This window comes from Hypomesus transpacificus, chromosome 23 (genome assembly GCF_021917145.1).
Source record: "Hypomesus transpacificus isolate Combined female chromosome 23, fHypTra1, whole genome shotgun sequence".
Lineage (NCBI taxonomy): Eukaryota > Metazoa > Chordata > Actinopteri > Osmeriformes > Osmeridae > Hypomesus > Hypomesus transpacificus.
In genome coordinates this window covers 12,881,094-12,898,608 of record NC_061082.1, presented here as the reverse complement: position 1 = coordinate 12,898,608, position 17,515 = coordinate 12,881,094, and the positions used below count along the sequence as shown (strand labels likewise).

The 17,515-nt window shown below is 50.7% G+C and overlaps 1 protein-coding gene across 3 annotated transcripts; it reads right to left on the bottom strand.

The window, feature by feature from the left end:
- Positions 1–628: 628 nt before the first annotated feature.
- Positions 629–17,311, bottom strand: akap11 (A kinase (PRKA) anchor protein 11). 3 transcript variants are annotated; one of them, XM_047047340.1, is made up of 12 exons: positions 17,229–17,311; positions 14,982–15,072; positions 14,615–14,725; positions 14,472–14,525; positions 14,153–14,284; positions 13,152–13,413; positions 8,262–12,585; positions 7,815–7,961; positions 5,985–6,068; positions 4,699–4,745; positions 3,860–4,056; positions 629–3,600 (listed from the first exon to the last, which is right to left on the bottom strand). In XM_047047340.1, the coding sequence occupies exons 2-12, from the start codon at positions 15,042–15,044 to the stop codon at positions 3,415–3,417; spliced, it is 5,607 nt and encodes a 1,868-aa protein (XP_046903296.1). In that variant the 5' UTR covers positions 15,045–15,072; positions 17,229–17,311; the 3' UTR covers positions 629–3,414. The 3 variants fall into 3 exon arrangements, with proteins under 3 accessions (XP_046903296.1, XP_046903295.1, XP_046903297.1); XM_047047339.1 differs by having other exon boundaries at positions 17,153–17,309; XM_047047341.1 differs by lacking the exon at positions 5,985–6,068 and having other exon boundaries at positions 17,153–17,309.
- Between the last annotated feature and the right edge of the window lie 204 nt (positions 17,312–17,515).

Genomic DNA, 17,515 nt, shown 5'->3' with positions numbered 1-17,515 from the left:
TCTTGCGCTCCATCCACACCTTCCCTTCTCTCTCGGTCTAACAGACCACCATTCATTCGATGAACACACAGAGAGTTGTCAGCTTACAGCAAACCCTGAGCACTGTACGGAACCCTAATTACATAGAAGTGCGTGTGTGTTTCAGAGGAAGCCATATCATTATGCGGCAACAATGGATTTTTGTGAGGCGGCAAGAAGACTTGACCATGTACTGTAACATTGACAAGAGCAGCAGGGTTTGGCTTTGATGACTCATCTGTTTCTTCTTGAATGACTGAATGGATTATAGAGAGAGAGGGACAACAAAGCTCTTGTCTTCATTGCGCTTTCCGTTGAGCCACATATTGGACCTGAACATCTGTCATGAGCACCATCTGAAAGATCTTTTCCCACAGGTGTTCAACCCATCATAATGTACAGTCCATGTACTGTACCAAATGGGTTACAAGTCTATTTTGACGTTTAAAGCACAGAGAAATCCAGAAGAGATGTACAGTTATTAAAAGAAACAATCCCATAACTAAGGCTGACTGTATACATACGGTGTTCCATTCATGTCAAGCACACAGTGTCACCAACAAAGCAGAACATGATTCTGGTGGGTAAGGAGAGGACAGGACACCAATAGCACATGAAAAAAGCTTTATTTTCACACACAGCCTGAACAATGACTTATGTATATCGCTTCAACTTCAAGCTTAGAACGTGAAAACTATTTAGCCACTACGGGGGACAAGTAATGTACTCACGGTTATCATAACTTATATAAATTATTAAATATATTTATGTGGCAAGATTATACAAGGAAGCAGAAAGACTATCAGGGAGGGAGGGGAGGGGGGGGCCAGTAACGTTTCCACGTTTAGTGGAGTAGTGGGTAAAAAGTACTCTGTGCCAACTACAACAGTAACAAAATAGACTGATCTTATACAAGGGAATCACTTCTCAGCAGAGACACATTCAGCTTTTCAATACCACAATATAGTAGCGCATAGAAGTCATAGTGAAGGGCAGGAATGTACAGGACGGACAACTACAACTGTCTAAATGGAGGTCGAAACTAATCATACAAATGTCACACTGAGAGGGTTTGTGCACTGTCTGTGTTCTCACACACACTTTCTTAAAACCCACAACACCAAATACATTCCACTGATGTCTTAGAGAGTATTACTGCTGCTTTCCCCTTCACTTCTACAACACCAGTTAGAATACAAGCGTGTCATTGGAACTGCCAGGTGATGGGTAAAGAGCTCTGAAACATCTATGTGTGCTGTAAACAAATACTGTTACAGATGTGGGGAACGTTTGGCAGCCTACAGCATCAGCAGTAATACACAAATCATCAGCTTTGGCTTAGGAGGACCTGCTACCAGGTAGCAGGAGGACATGGGCACAGCACGAGCAGCACTGGGGCTCATTCACGAATGGTACAGTAGGTCAAAGGTCAGGAAAATATACCGCTGGTGATGGCGAACATGGAGACACTGAACACTGCCAGCGATGAATGACCAGCCGCGGTATGTTCCAGTGTGGACAACTCGGAGGTAGAGCCCTCAAACACGGGAAATGTCTCACTGACCGGTTCGTTTCATCAATAACTCATACTAAGGGGTTGTGGTAAACGGACCAAACATTTGGTTCCGGGTTGGCAACACTAACTGACAGAATACTGGTCCAGTCAGAGACTAACGGTTCGACCACTCATCCCGTGTGGTCCCCTCATTACAAAGCATTCCTCTAGGAGTGCACGTAGGGCCGCATTAGAGCTGGTGACTATGGTGAATAACAGGGTGTGCATTTGTGTTGTGAAATTACATTGGAGGGGGGTAAGCCTTACGTATGAGCGGTGTGTGCGCAAGTTGTGGTCAGACTTGTGGAAGGGGGCGTGTCGGTGTGCAATGCTGGTGCTGAGCTACACACATGCTGCCAGCTGTGGTCTGGAGGTGCAACCAGGAGGAAGTGTCTCTCATTAAGGGCTGGTCTATCTGTGGTCGCGGGATCTTCCCAACAGTCAGAGGATAAGAGCCCTAGCTCCAGATCACCCCTGCTAGCCCACACATGGTACTGGGCCTTCCAGACTGGGGCGACACATGCTTGGATGACTCATGTCATCCTAGGTGCACTCGATTTGGCAATGCAGTCTACTAATAACAAGGCGTCCTTCACGTCGTTGAGCAGCTTCACATGTTAGATTTAGGCAACTTTAAAAACATATAAAATCTCTTAGTAGCAAATCAGGCATACAAATTACTACTGGCAGATGCATTGTCTATATTTGAATGATATAATCTGTAGTTAGAGTACAAATGAGTGATTTGCAGTCAACATGTCGACTGTTAGAATAATACCTACACAGGAAGTTTTTTTGAACAATTCTCTCCTCAACTAGGAAATACTCTATTTCCTTGAGACTTAAATCTAAGCAGGAAAATCCCTTGAGGCGAGCTTGATTGCAAAGGTGGCGAGTATCACCAGGCCTGCAACACATGGATCTTGTTTGAAACTTGGGTGAAGAACACATACGTATCCCAAGCCAGAGGGCCAACACCGTTTTGGGGAAATCAAGACTGACGTATGATTGCTGTTAGATTAATACGCTATTATATAAAAGACATATAATTGGCCAGGCTTGAAAGGTTTATGTGACTATGAACGCGTGCAAATTCCTTCCAGTGTTGATAATGGCAGGTGGGGCAGAAAAGTGTGTGGATTTGTTTGGTCCCAAAACATGTGGAAACACCACCACAGAGGTGAACTATGGGTGGGTGACATCACCCAGTCAGCGGCCATGGGGATTCCCAAACAGAAAAATACACATTCTTTTACTATTATCTCTGTCTTTCTCTCTGTCTCTCTCTCTTTGTCTCTCTCCGTCATTGATTATGGACAGGTCTTCTGTCTGTCTATGACTGTAACAAGGTCAGGGGTTCTCTCCCTCTCCCTCTCTCTGTCTCTCTCTCCATTAAAAAGGGAAGGGTGTGCGGGTTTAACACAAAGGCAGGAAGGGTGTAAATGGCCGCTCGCTAATCAGCATGTGATATGCAGCCTAACAAAACCATACAGCAACAAAACGAGAGAAAAAAAAAAATGCAGATGTCACGGCATGCAAGACACACACGCGCTTGGTGGGTTTAGGTGGCAAGTGATGCAGTGAATATGGCGCCCCCTAGCTGGCGGATTGGGCAAATCCCTGCAGGGGACGATTCATACGCTCCACAGTACAAGGCGATGGGGTTGGCAGCTGTGCTGGCTCTGCACATGACTGCAGCGGGGAGAGGCCTCCGTAAGAGAGGTCACTGGGAGGCAGGGTTCACAGATACACAAGAAGCAGCTTAGGGAGAGAAGGTTAGGGGGCTGGGGGGGGGGGGGGGGGGGGGGGCTGGGGAGAGGAGGAGTTAAGGGGCAGCCAGCCTAGGCGTTCTCCAGGAGCCACTGAAAGAGGGGCGTGTGGCGGGGTCCTCTGCCCGCCTGGGGTGGCTCCTCCCTGGGATCGGACTGGCCCGGAGCCTGGGCTTCTTCACAGTAGCGCAGCAGAGCTTGGAGCAGCTCTCCCACCCTCCACTCTTTCTCACACAGCCTCTGGACCACAGCTGGCAGCTGCAAGGGCAAACCGAGGGCAGAAAGACAAACTTAATCCAGACTTGTGTCAGGTCAGCAAGAAGAAAAACCTGCATTAATACACAAAAACACAGGGTTGTGTTTCTACTCTTTGGTTCAAAGAAAACATGGACATTAAAGAGAAGGACTACAGGCCTATTAGGACCTATTGACTCTGGTTGACCGTTAAGTCGTGGTGGGCTTAGGGCTATATCATGTGTGATAGTTCCTTAACCTGCAAGGCCATAGGTCTTCTAACCTGTTGTAGCTCCTTGTCAGCACTAGGACCCAGCTGCACCAGGGGCAGATCAGCCATGGAGGCCGCTGCCCACTGGAGCATGCTCCGGAGCTGGGGGTCGAAGGTCGGGGGTTGGAAGTCCAGGTTGGCCTCCCTGACTTCAGAGTTCACCATGAGGAGGGCTCTGTGAGGCTGGGACGGGCCCCTGTCCACACGCACTAGAAGGGAGCACACTCGACTTCATCACACAGTCTCAGAGATGGACAGGCACAGTTCGACGACCTGTGCGCGGGCTAGTTTCCCTGTCTCCCGGGCTCTCTGGCCCAGCCTTGTGGCCCTTGCTGCCCAGTGTGTGTGCGTGTGTGTTCGGTGTTCCTGTGCTGCTCTGCTCTGTACTGACAGGGTGGGCTTGGTTCCCACGCTCGGAAACTGGGCAAGGCCGGGAGACACCGAGACCCGCTGGGGAATGGACTGACACACGCGCGTGCGCACAAACACTGCACAGACTGGACAGGGCCTGAAAGAGAGGTTGTGTGAGGAATGTGGGGGTGGTGAAATCCCCCTCCTTGTGCAGACGCACATCGAGCCAAGGCCAACTACTCCACATTCACAACGAGGGACCCCGAGTCGATCGCAGCGGTCATGGATGCCTGTGTGTGCTGTAGCCGACATATGGTCTATCTATGCGATTGCTCGTCTGCTACCAAAAGGATTTCTAGCTTCATGTCAGTGTCAAAGTAGAGGTGGTCAGTGATGTCATGAAGTGGTACGAGAATGAACAGGGATTGTATTCATTTTGTTACCCCACATACATGATCTAGCTGGTACATAGTGATGGTGATGAGTGGTCTGTTTCTTACCGCAGGGCTCGTCCTTGACTTCAGTCTCCTTATCTTCAGTGCAGTCACTGTCGTGTGAGAAATACCACAGCGGTTAGAGAAGGACAGGGGGAGGAGGTGAGGAAAGAGAGAGACTTGAGGGCATGCAGAGGACAGGGAGAAAGGCTTAATGTTCAGCATGCCAAGCCTCTTCCTACACAGGATTTGCCTGAGCTCAGCTCTCCATTAGGTTCATTTCTAATGGTTACCAAGGGAACAGTTTAGTGCACTCTACTTGATCCAAAGTAATTCTTTTTTTTTCAAGGGGATATGGTATCATTTCATGTTGTTTATCCGTATCAATATCTGTATGTTCATCTAAATTACGCTTTATTATCAAGGGATGAAAGACTTCTGTTGACTAAAGCTCCATTCCATAGCAACATAAAACCAAAGCATTGTATTGCTTTGTAAATTGGGCAAATATTTGCTGTAGACTTTTTCTAACTGTGCACCTGAAGCTTTGTTGACAGCCTGGGGCAACAGGCTTCATGATACTAGCCCATTAAAGCTCCTCCTGTCTGTCTGTCTGTCTGTCTGTCTGTAGATCAATTTCCTCCAGTGTGGGGGGGGGGGGGGGGGTGGTTAACGAGGGTCACCGGGTTCAGCTGCATGCTCTCTGGGCCAGCATCACCGGGTTCAGCTGCATGCTCTATGGGCCAGCATCACCTGGTTCAGCTGCATGCTCTCTGGGCCAGCATCACCTGTGGAGAGCTGAGGCCAGCTCCTCGTCATCACTCACGCATTCATTAAGCACACAGGCAGACACGCTGGCGTACAGCAAACACTGACGAGAGGATGCAGAGACATGCAGGGACAGGACATGCTGTACAGTACATGCACCCAGACTGACAGAGAGAGACATGCAAGGGACAGAGACAGGGGGAATATGGCAACACAGACAAAGACACAAGCAACAAATAGGGGGGGGGGGGGGGGGTTGGTGACCTCATTCTACAGTCAGGAACTAAACTCATTCGAAACTCTTAGGCCGCACATGCACGGTAAGAAGCCCCAAGAATGCCAGAAGAAAGGATCAGATCATGCCAGTGAAGAGTTCCCATCACACCCCACTGTATAGAACTAAATGGAGCGATAGGAACACTGCTCTGTCCATCGGGAGTGAGCCTACTTCCTGGTTCCTGTGTTGAAAACCACTGATCGCGTTTGCCCGATCCTTTGTTATGCCATCCTAGGCCAGCCCCCCCTTGCCACATCATGTGGTTAGCTTAGCAATGTTAGCATGGCAGAGTTAGCTGGTGACCAACCTGTCAGAGGGGGAGAAGGACAGGTGCTCCTCACACACCTCCCCCTCCAGCCCCAGGCTGCTCCAGCTACTGCTGTTCCCATTGCTGCTGGGGAGGGGCGAGAGAACGGGTTGCTTAACACGGGCCAACGCTAGGCAATCCTAGCACATAGGCACACACACACACACACACCAGTCTTTGTACATCTCCAAGTTGTCTAGAACAATAATGTCTGGCATTGCTGAGAGACTGGAAAGACGTTTTGACTTCTTGAGCAAACAAAAAAGCTCAACCTAAAACAAGGGCGACCATCCGTTGTTAAAGTAAGGACTCAAAAATAGGGCTAGGCTCATGAGACATGAATGCTACAATGGCTATGCTATTGAGCCACTGATCACAGTTTAACAGTGCACTGATGACTATGAGGTTATATTATTCTTGCCTTGAGCTTATCCCCTGAACAGGATCAACCTGGATCATACAGCTGTAAAAATAATAAACTGGATATATATAATTAACCAGTGATTACCCAACTGGCTCAAACCTGCATACAATGCCAAGTAAAATGGTGTTTGAGGAAAGATGTTTCTAAGTGCAGGAAAACAACACAACCAACTTCCCCTCCTTTAGTTGTCACCTGAGGTAAGATAGTCTCTGTGTGGTTCGTCTGAATGAGGAATGCGCTGACAGGGTGGTAAATGAGAACATCAGGACTTGATACCTTCGTAAAAAGTACCTTGAATCGCATCCGCTGAGCGCTCTTATGAGAGAATGATTGAATTACACATGCAAACACTTTTGCTCTTCTAACGCCTGAAGGTACGAGGCTGCTGCTCAAATCCAGACACACCTTTAGAAAATATTTTGATACCTTGTGGCCAAAATAACTAGTTGGCTCACACATTCACTTTGCTTGGTATCTTGGGAAAGAATGTGAAATGTTGACTAGCTTTGCTTCCATAGAGACAAGATGGCCGTGCCAAAAGAGTCAACAAGGCCCTTCCCACCCCGAGACTAGAGACTGGGTGATGTCACTGAAAACAGAAACCTAAATCTATCCCAGAGACAGACACAAGAGACAGACACAAAGACAAGAAAATCTGGAAACAGTTATCTTCCTTATACCTACCATACATTAACCCAAACATTCCCAGACACATTTGGTTGAAACGCCAGTACAAAATCTATTACAACATCGCCATTCAATATGTAATGGCATATTTTCATAATTTCAGAGATAGTTTTTTGGCATCTTAACATGGGGTTTCTCAAACCATAAATGTTTCTGGCCCTGACATGACAAGCCCTTATGCCCCGCAACAGTCACAAGCCAATTCCGCAAACTTCAAACTAACACTAAATTTGGACAAGGTTTTGTCTCGCTCGACTCAGTCTCGAAAAACTCTGCACTCACAATCTAGGATTTAAGAAAAGGTCATTTCAAACACATATTAACCCCCTGTCACAAAAGTGTTCCAAGACAACAGTTTAACTGACAGGTTAGCCAGTGTCAACACGGAACATTAAGTATGGGTTAGTGTCACTCGATGCTGGTGAAAAGGGTGCTCAGAAGAAACAGCGTGTTCAGAAGTGAGACATTAGTGCAATGACCTGCAGCCTGTCACATGAGAATGACTGCTGAGGTGACGGGGACAGAGGATCCAGAGGCCTGTACCCAGCAGCTTCCACTTTGTAAAACCATCGCTTGGATCTGAAAGCAGCTTCTGGGTAGAGGCTCTTACATAAGGAACCTATGGCAAACTCATCCTCAAACCCATCCTCAGGTCAAGCTATCAAGATGTTCGTCCAATAATTTTAGATTATTGGATGAACCCACACACACACACACACCTGTCACTGAGGTGCAGAAAGCTGCTGCTCTCGTCTGGGTGCTCATCCTCAAAGCTGAGGTTGGACCAGCTGCCCAGGCTGTCGTCCCCCACGCTCAGGCTCAGCTGCTGGGACACCGTCGACTCTGTGGCCTCCCTACCTGGACCACTGCAGGTCACAGGAACAGGGATGGAGGAACAGTGAGTGGAGTGGCAATGGGTAAAGCCTTAACCGTCTTAGCCCTCAGTGGAGTAAACTAAAATGACTTTTAAAAAAAAGAAGCAAATTCTTAAATAGCACATAACACCCCCCCCCCCCCCCCCCCCCCCCCCCCCCCCCCCCCCCCAAAACACCAGCTAACCATAAAGACAACAGTGTGAAAAGTACACGCATATCTACCAGGGTGATTCAAGGGGTGAGAGTGTGTATGTGTGTGTGTGTGAAAGAGAGAGAGAGTGTGTGTGTTACCTGAGGTTAACGGTCTGGCAGGCATTGGACAGTGCTGAGGTCATGATCTCAGCAGTGAGGCTCTCAGCGAAACTTGCTCCGTCATGTCCTATACCGCTGTCAGCATTCAGGCTGGTGTTGCTTAGCTCCCTCTTGGCGGTCTCCATGGCTGTAGACACCATCTCTTCTGCGAAGGCTGCCCTACGATCAAGGTCGATGTAGATCTTGGGGATGTCCAGCCCGCAAAGCCGGTCTGACCCACCCTCACACTCCTGCCTCCTTCTCCTCTGGCCTGGCTGGGGAAGGAGTCTGCTGCTGGGTCTGTTGCAGAATGGACACTCCATCTCCCCGAAAGACCTGTTTAGCCCTGCTCCCTCCGACAGCCTCTGGGTGTGGGAGTGCCTGTCCTGGGCCTGGGCCCTGTGGAACTCCCCAGCTGGGCGCCCTGCAGAGGCCAGGGTGATCTCCAGGGTGTCATCAACTATCTTCCTGGCATAGTGTTCGATTACCTGCATAACTCCACTACTGTAGCCTCCGTCGTACAGGCTGTCCGTGCTGTGGTACTGCCTGCTCTTCCCCTCCTCGGCCAGCAGAGGGCAGGAGAAGGAGTTCCTGATCAGGTTTTCCGTCATGTCTTCTAGTTTCGACTTCTTATACAGACAGGAGTCGGTCAGGGACTTGGGCAGACGCGCGCTCGACAGGCGGAGCTTGCGAGCGACATCGCAAGTGATGTCGTACGCCAGAGACTCTGCAAAGTTCACCATCTCCATGTAGTCTTCCGAGTCCCGACACGCGCACTGGATGGCTTCGTCCGAAGAAGGGGACGCCCCTCTGCCGGCTCGGTCCCTGGGCGAGCATGGCTCGGTGCTGGGGGCTCTCCTGGGGGCCGAGTGGAGCCTGGAGGTGGAGGGTCTCTGCTTCGTCTTGCGGGCAGCATGGGCCAGGCCCAGCTTGATGGAGCGGTAGGCCAGGCGGCTGGCGTACTGGTCTAGCACCAGCTCCCTGCTGCCCCCCTCCTTCTTTAGGACCCGGATGAGGTAGCCAGCATACTCGTCCGTCACGCTCTCACAGCTGGGGTACTCGGAGGACAGGCCGGAGCTAGACCATGGGCTGGGCACTGAGGATGAGGTGGAGGAAGATGCTGGATGGAGGACTGAGGCGAGGAGGTCCGTGGACCACTGCTCAGCGAGCAAGCCCGCCCTGCTGTCTCGGCTGGGCTCACTGGGGTGGGAGTGGCGGTGCTGGAGACATTCGGGCCTTTCCTTGCCTTGTCTGGTCGCTCGTGGGTGGCAATGTCCCGACCCCACCATCCTCTTCACATCGCTGATCACCTCTCCGGCGACCTCGCCGGCGTACACCCACAGGGTATTCAGAGTCCTCTCGGAGAACTGGGCCACGCTGTCCCTCCTGTCCTCCTCCATTCTCCTCCCACCGTCCTCCATCCCACCGAGGGCGTCCATCTCCGTGGCCATGGAGACGATATGGCAAGCCAGGCGCTCGGCGTAGTGGATGGCCTCCTTGTTGGACACCTTGCGAGTTGACTTTGACAAACAGTGGAGCTCGGACTTCTCGGCACGACCTCTGGCCTCAGCGTCTTCGTCTTCCTCCTCCTCCTCGTTGCCCTCGGCCTCCTCGGACAGAGACCTCATCAGTCTGAGCATGAAGTCCGCTTTTTCGGTCTCGGAGGCGGGGTCCTTGGGCCCATGGCTAGGCTCTGGCTGGTCGTGGGGGGTGGAAGGGGGCGTGGCAGGCGAGAACTCCTTGGCCAGCTTTCCCTTCAGTTTTTTGGAGAACTGCTTGATCTGCTTCTCCTGGGAAACCTCGCTGGGCTGCTGTGGGGTGGAGGGGGGAGTACCCGGCGTTCCGTTACACTTTCTTCCAGGGCTGAGGCTCACGTCGTCACCAGCGGACATCTTCCTCCCGCCCCTGCCTCCAATTTCCGTCCCGGGTACGTTCAACGTGTCCTTCATCATCACTTGGCGTGTCTCCGAGAACGGCTGAGGGTGAGGAAGCCTGGAGCCTGACTCACTACTGACAGTAACACTTTCATCACACACCGAGTCTTTGCCATCATCTTCGGGTCTGCAGCGCTCCCTCCCACTGTCACTGGCTGAGCCCTGAGAAGAAGCTTCTGCAGGCGAGGGACCTTTGCTTCCTATGGTCTTGCTGAGGAAGTCCGCACAGTCCTCCACTCTCTTTTTCACTTTCGTAGTGGCTGTTATCAGCTCACAGGCCTCGCTAACTATCATATCCACCATGTTGCCAGAAAAGTTGTGGAAGGGGGTCTTCCCCAGGGAAGGCTCTGCTCCAGAGCCAGCCACGAGGCCCTCGCTGGCGGACCCGGCGAGGTGAGCTACAGCCGGCTGCAGGTCCGTCTGGGTGGCTGTGGTTGTGTCGGAAGAGGACGTGGTCACCGTCCGTCCCTGGGAGCAGCAGCTCCTCCTGGGGCTGGTCTGGGAGGTGTGGGCCACGCTGGACTTCCGCTGGCATGTCTCCTCCGAGCCCTGGAGGCTGGAGAGAACCTGGCCAGCCTGTGGCACGGGAACGCAGCTAGCCATGCCCGACACTGTGAAGAGAGCCTTCTTGACCGTGCAGCCGTCCTCCCCCGAGGTGCCAGGGCTAGATTCAACGAGGGTATCTTGGAAAGCCTGGGGTCCAGTGGCGGTGGTGGCGCAACTGTGAGTGGTGGTGGAGTTGTCCTCCGAGCTCACGTAGCAAATGTTATCCAGAGAGACGCTGATGGCAGCCTGGGTGGTGAAGGCTACGTCCGTCTGCGAGAGCTCGATGAAGGCCTCCTGGAGGACGGACTCGGACAGGTCGGACGCGTAGGACGTCACCACCTCCTCGTCCTCCTCCTGGCCGAAGGACCCGTCGCTGGGGGTGAGGGGGGTGGAGGGGTGGGAGAACTGGCACACCTCCATCATCCCCTCGAACACCAGCTCCTCGGCGAGGTCGGCGGCGAAGCGCGTCACGGTGCTGTTGAACATCTGCTTCTTCACCGACAGGAAGTCCTTCAGGGCGCCCGACACCGCCTCGCCCACCAGGAAGCCGGCCAGGCCGTTGACGGCGCGCTCCTTCAGCACGTACGCGTGGCGCATGCCGATCTCGTGGAAGGCCACCTGGAAGACTGAAGAGGTGAGCCTGGCCGCCAAGTGGCAGAGGGTAGTCGTGCAGGAGGACACGCCCTTCTGCAGGTCCCTCAGCGCGCTGCCCAAGCTCATCTCCACCAGGTCCGTCGCAAACCTCTGAATGCCGTCTTTCAGCGACTGGGACGTCTGCTGCAGCCTGGCGACGGTCACCGTCTCCTGGATCTCGGAGAGTTTCATCAGGTGGCCCGACGAGTTCTGGAACTCCTTGTGGCAGACGCAGCTCAGGTTCTTGTTGTCGTTGATGCTGACGGGGGACTGGTAGCCACATACCGAGCCAAGAATCTCCTTAGACAAGCTGCTGGCAAAGTCCGAGTAGGTCTTGTACATGGAGCAAAGGTCCTGGGGCTTGGGAAGCTCAGAGATGTCTTCAGCTTCCCCCTCGGTCTTCCAGAAGTACTCGAGGGCTCCCCCAGAATCACCCAGCGGGCTGAAGGCTGAGGAACTCACAGGGCTGAATAGAGGACCGCCAGTCTCCTCGTTGGAGGTCCGGGCGGGCCTGGGTGAGTCCGGCACCTCGGGATGGGGGGAGTAGGGCGAACCTGGCTTCAGCGGGGTGGGCTTTTTCACATTGGCAGGAAGTGTGGGGTGATCGAAGCGGTGGGGGTTCATGGTCTTGTTAGAACAGCCGCCCGACGCGTACTTGGAGCCAGACACACTGGCGCCAGCGTCGGAGAACTTCTTCTTAGTTGACGGCACGGCAGCCCCGCTGCTGGTGGTGGGGTCCAGGGGTAAAGTGAGAGTGCAGCTGTCGGAGCTCAGCTCCTCCACGTCGTCAAACTGGTCGAAGCTGTCGAAGAACTCACTGACCTCCGAGTCCGAGTCTTCCACTCTTTCCCTGGGGCCCCCGGGGACCTGAGGGATGTCCAGCTTGGCACGGAGACTCTTCTGGTAGCCTACCTCATCCAGGAAAATGATTGGACTGGGGCTAGAGCCGTCGGACTCCTCGGATTCGCTGAGAGGGGCAGAAGGAGAAGGGAGGCGGGCTCTATGGCTGTACAGCGACCACTGGGATTCGACGCCCGACAAACGCTGGACAGTGACGGACACCTCTGGAGCGGATCTGTGTTTGGCTGACGACTTCTTGGAGGAGGAGCTCACTATGACGCTGGAGCCTGATAGGTCCTTGCGTCTCCTGTGGGCTGGGACGGTCTGTGAAGCCACGTCACGCTGGTTCCCATGGTAATATGAAGCACCAGCTGGGATTACAAACATACGGAGATGGAAAAGGAGTTAGGACGAGGGATGAAGTGGTTCAAGTGCGTCACATATTTGACTGCACAGAGAGACAGACATGCAAAATAAGCAATGACACATTGAAGGACATATGTGATCAACAAGCATAAACCAAATGAACAAACATACACGTCCAAAAGAACAAGCACTAGGATGTTGTTATTATGTATAATCCTCATTACAACATTGACCATAGGCAATGACTGCCAAATGACTACTCCTTTCATTATGTATCCCCTAAAACATTAACAGCATCTTTAAGCTGATCTAATAATTAAAACTACCAAACACTCTTCTCCTACATCCTGAATCACAGTGATTTGAATCTACAGACTCCTAAGAACCACTATCCTTGGGGTAAAAAAAAAAAATTGTCATGCGAAGGGCCATGCCTACATGTGCAAGAGATAGGATTCATAGTAAACCTACATGTGATAGAGATAGGAGTCACATTAAACCTACAGATGTAAGTGCGACAATTCATAGTAAATCTGATACGTGTTAGTGAGAAGAGGGATCGGAAATTTACAAGTGTGCTCTCCGGTGTCTTCCTCCTCCAGGTGCTCCAGAGCGGTGACAAAGTCATCCTCGATGGACGACACAGACTGGTTAATGTCATTCTCCTCCGGCTGGCTGGGCTCCGATGAGCCCTTGTGCAGGGCCTGCAGCTCCAGGGCATAGCGGACCCCCGCAGCATAGCGACCCAGCAGGCCCACTATGGCCCCCACACTCACCTGCTGCTGGGGGCTGGCGCTGTGCCGCAGCACACACACTGTCCTAAGCCAGCACTGCTGTAGTAGGGGTAGGCATGACGAGGGCAAAGGAGGGAGAGACCGACAGACAGACACAAAAACAGAAAGAAAGAAGAAAAATTACAGATGTCAAGCTTGCTCGTTTGGTGGTTTATGCCAGGCGACCGCACTCTAGCACTTGCAGCTGTCGACCAGTGCCTGCAATCTGTCAGTCTGTCAGGTCCCCGGGAGGCCCCGAACAAGACCTGCTTATCGTCAGGAAGTCTGGGTCTTTGTAAACTCACAGAAATTCACACGGGAGTTTGCCTCCTCCTCCCAGCATCACCAAAGAGCATTGTTATGTCTATGAAGTCGGACTGCGGTTTAACATGTTGTCGTAGGAGCGGAATACGTCACTCAGTGGCACTTCTGTGTGGGCCACAATGAGCAGACTGGGCCAATAAGGCCTGACTGTCAAATTGACACACAGCAAACCACACACCGTTATAGGGCCTCACCGAAACGGCCTACACACACATGGTATCATGCAGCACCATGTGGCAATCTCCGGCTGCTGAGAAAAACCAACACACCCACTGTCCCAGACAGTTTCACCTGATTGTTTGAGAGCACGTGATAACAGATCCTGTCTTCCCAGCTCTGCGGCTGCTGTGTGGATCGAAGAGGTCAGATATCCGTTTGCGGTCGTGTCGGTCACCCTCTGTTCTTCCTGTTTCGGCAGTCCCCCCTCCCCCTCTTCTACGTTCCACCACTTAGGGGAAAAAACACCCTGGCCCACCTGTGTCACCGGGTCCGTCCGGTCCGGGGGTCTGCGGGAGTCCTTCAGCAGCAGAACTTCGTCGGGCCTCAGGCTGTGCACGTGGACCGACCTCAACAGCTCGCTCAGTTCTCCAGGCAGACAGGCCAGAGACTTGAAGGGGGGGAGGGGGGCAAACACCACTAGTCACTACCAATACACTGATGTTGGTAAAGTTATTCACAAGTCCACTTTTTCACAGCGTCCATGTCTTTTTTTTGTATGCAAGTCCAATGTCACAGTATTTTGCCGTTATACAATTGCCTTGAAAACTAGAAGCAAGGGGGGTGGGGGAGGGCACCTGCAGATTGAAGTCGTCTCCTTCGGAATGACCAGGTAGACATACAAAATGGATCTGAAGGGTGGAATAGTCGTTATCAGTCCATTACCAATAAAGAGTTATTAAACTAATATGCAAGTCTGTGTTTGTACGGTAATACACACCTCTGTCAATCGTGTAGCATCTCTGGATTGCAACTCTAGGCCTACGCTGCACAGTTCTTTTTTGTTCCTCAGTAGGCTCTTCAAACTCTGTGCCCCATTATCACGTACTGTCTAAACAAACAAACACACACACACGTCTTTATTAAATACACTAGCCTGACTATGACCTGGAAAAGTCATTATTTGGTAAGTAGATAACCTTCATCTCCAACCACCAGAGCTATTAGCATATATCTGGACCTCTTCCCTGCTCTGGGCAGGATGTGAGTACAAGATCAAACTACTACAAACAGTACTGCAGACAGAGGACTGTTTACACTGAGACAGGTGCGTTGGGCCAAAGAGCACAGGTGAGAGACAGACTGACCTCCTTTCTGATGGAGGCTCGGGTCCTAAGTGGGACCCCTCGGATACGGGCACAGGCATCCATGGCAACACAAGGCTAGCTGGCCACTCACCTGAACATGGACAGACAAGAGTTAATGAGATAAGAATTACAGAAGGCCAAGCTTTTCAAAGGTTGTGCAGTAGCTGGACTGAGATCATGTGAATGTCCCACTGCACTCTCTACAGGTTCATGCGGTTTTGCATCCTTCCTCCACACCCTAAACCTATACGAAGGAGATTTTATCAGGAAGATCAAAGTGAGTGAGGAGGCAAAATGATCTCTGAAAGCTATTTTCCCTACAGTCTCACAAAGACCAACTCATAATAGACAGGAAATACTGTGACATCTCAAAGAGTCACAAGCTCAGATGTTTCTTCAAATAAAAAGTACCAATAACTACAGTATGTGTGTGTGTGTGTGTGGGGGGGGGGGGGGGGGGGGGGGGGGGGCACAACAACGAGCTGTACAGATCCTGCAGTCCTGTGATTGCTATATTTGGATATCACTCCTAAAACTATAATGTGTTTTGCATGTGTCTTCCTAGACACTTAAAACGTAGGCAGTATTACAAACAGTAGGCCTAGGTTTAGCAGATGCAGATAATCTAGGTAACTGATAATTCAGGTAACTGATAACCCAGTATACCTCCTTTTATGTTGTAAAAGTAGACAGCCTAAATTCAAAAGCACAGTCTGCTACAGTAGGGATTCTATCTTGATCCTCTGGCCCGGCATCAATGGATAAAGAGCTTTGGAGAATAAACACAACAAGAGAGCAGGGGTGTAGACTCTGAGGAGGGGAGACAAACTTAGCAAGCATGACCGAGCAGCTCAAAAGACAGCAAAATATTTACTGTGCACAGAGAGGAAAGTTCCCCACGAAATCAGAGCTCCACTTTGAGGTGCAGTCCAAGGCAGCAGCTGCTGTCTAGACACAGGCAGGCCTACCCTAGTCTGTGATGGCTGAAACCTGCCTGGGAACCAGGAAGATACTGGAAGACACACTTGTTTTTCATACACACAAATATATTCTACTTCCTCTGGTGGCCTATAGACCTCCTGGGCTGGCTTTGGCACTCTGCTGTGAGCTTCTCCAAAAAACAACACCAACAGACCATTCTGTCTAACCACAACTATGCTCTGGCTAGGTTTAGACTATGACTTTAAATTCAGGACTAGGCACACAATTTGCATATTTACAGGCCCAAACTACATCCACATGATATGAAGTGCGAAAACCATGGCATTTGAATCATAACTGTTTAGGATTTTATCAAGTTGACACAGCTGGAAGAAAGGACCAAAAGCCCCATGTTGTAAGAAGATTAGGCTGCACGACGAATTATATAGTCCTTGTTGGGGCTGGAAGACAAAATAGGTCAGTCTCTGCAGTTCAGCATGATTGTGGGTGGGCCATTTAAGACTATTTGGGGGAAAACCACAACATACATATGCTAGCCTAATCTTTTAGGAAGTGGGGAGACGTCCTCAGTGGTGATCTTGATAGGTCTACATGGGAAATCAGAACTACATTTAAAGGGGGAAAAAATCACTATGTAAATCCGTTACAGCTGACACAACGACGGTGGCAGAGAACAGTGACAACACGGAGTTGACGCAGGCTAGAAGTACAGTAGTACAACAATAACACAGCATGTACGCTAGCTATTGGGGGCATACCACCGCAACATCAACACAATGCATATTCATCATAATCATCTACATACATTTTGCTCGAGCCAGCTCGGATCCCATCTATTTACAACAGAATAAGCAAGACCATTATCAGCATTATCATCGCATTGAGGCTAGGTACTTGGCCATTTATGATGGCCTGTATACAGTACTATCGTTGTTAGCTGTGTAAAAGTATTAATGTCGCAGGTGTAAAGAATGAATCAACCTCTAGCTAATTAGCTAACTATAGCTCGCATAATTGATAAACGATATGCATATTTTAGCTAGCCAGATGTCTCATAGACTGTCGATTCATAGCTAACTATCACCAATAGGGCCTTGGCCTATGATGATGTCACGAAATTTGCTGTTACTGTCACTGCAGCTGCCTAGCCAGCAAAGTGCTAGCAACGTTAGCTTCAAGCGAGCTAGCAGGCTGACGCAAACACAATTTCAAATCGAAATAAAATATACCTGTATTTATTGTATATTTCCCACAAATCGTGTAACCGCATCCATCTCTGTCCTAATGTACATTCGGTAATCTCACCATTCAGTGCTGGACTCTACGATGCAGTATACTGACAGCTCATTCCATGAAAACACACAGATTCAGACAGTAGCAATAACACCCGAGAAATGATATGGCGCAGCGATCAATGTAGTCGAGCACAGAGTAATCGATTTTCTTGAGTAGGCACTCTCATAGACATAATAAAGCGTTTATTATGTCTATGGGCACTCAGGCCCCAAAAAATCCAATGTATTAATATGATGACGAAAGCATAATTCCTGCATCCTTTAAAATAGTTTTATTACAGTGCACATTCCGGACTA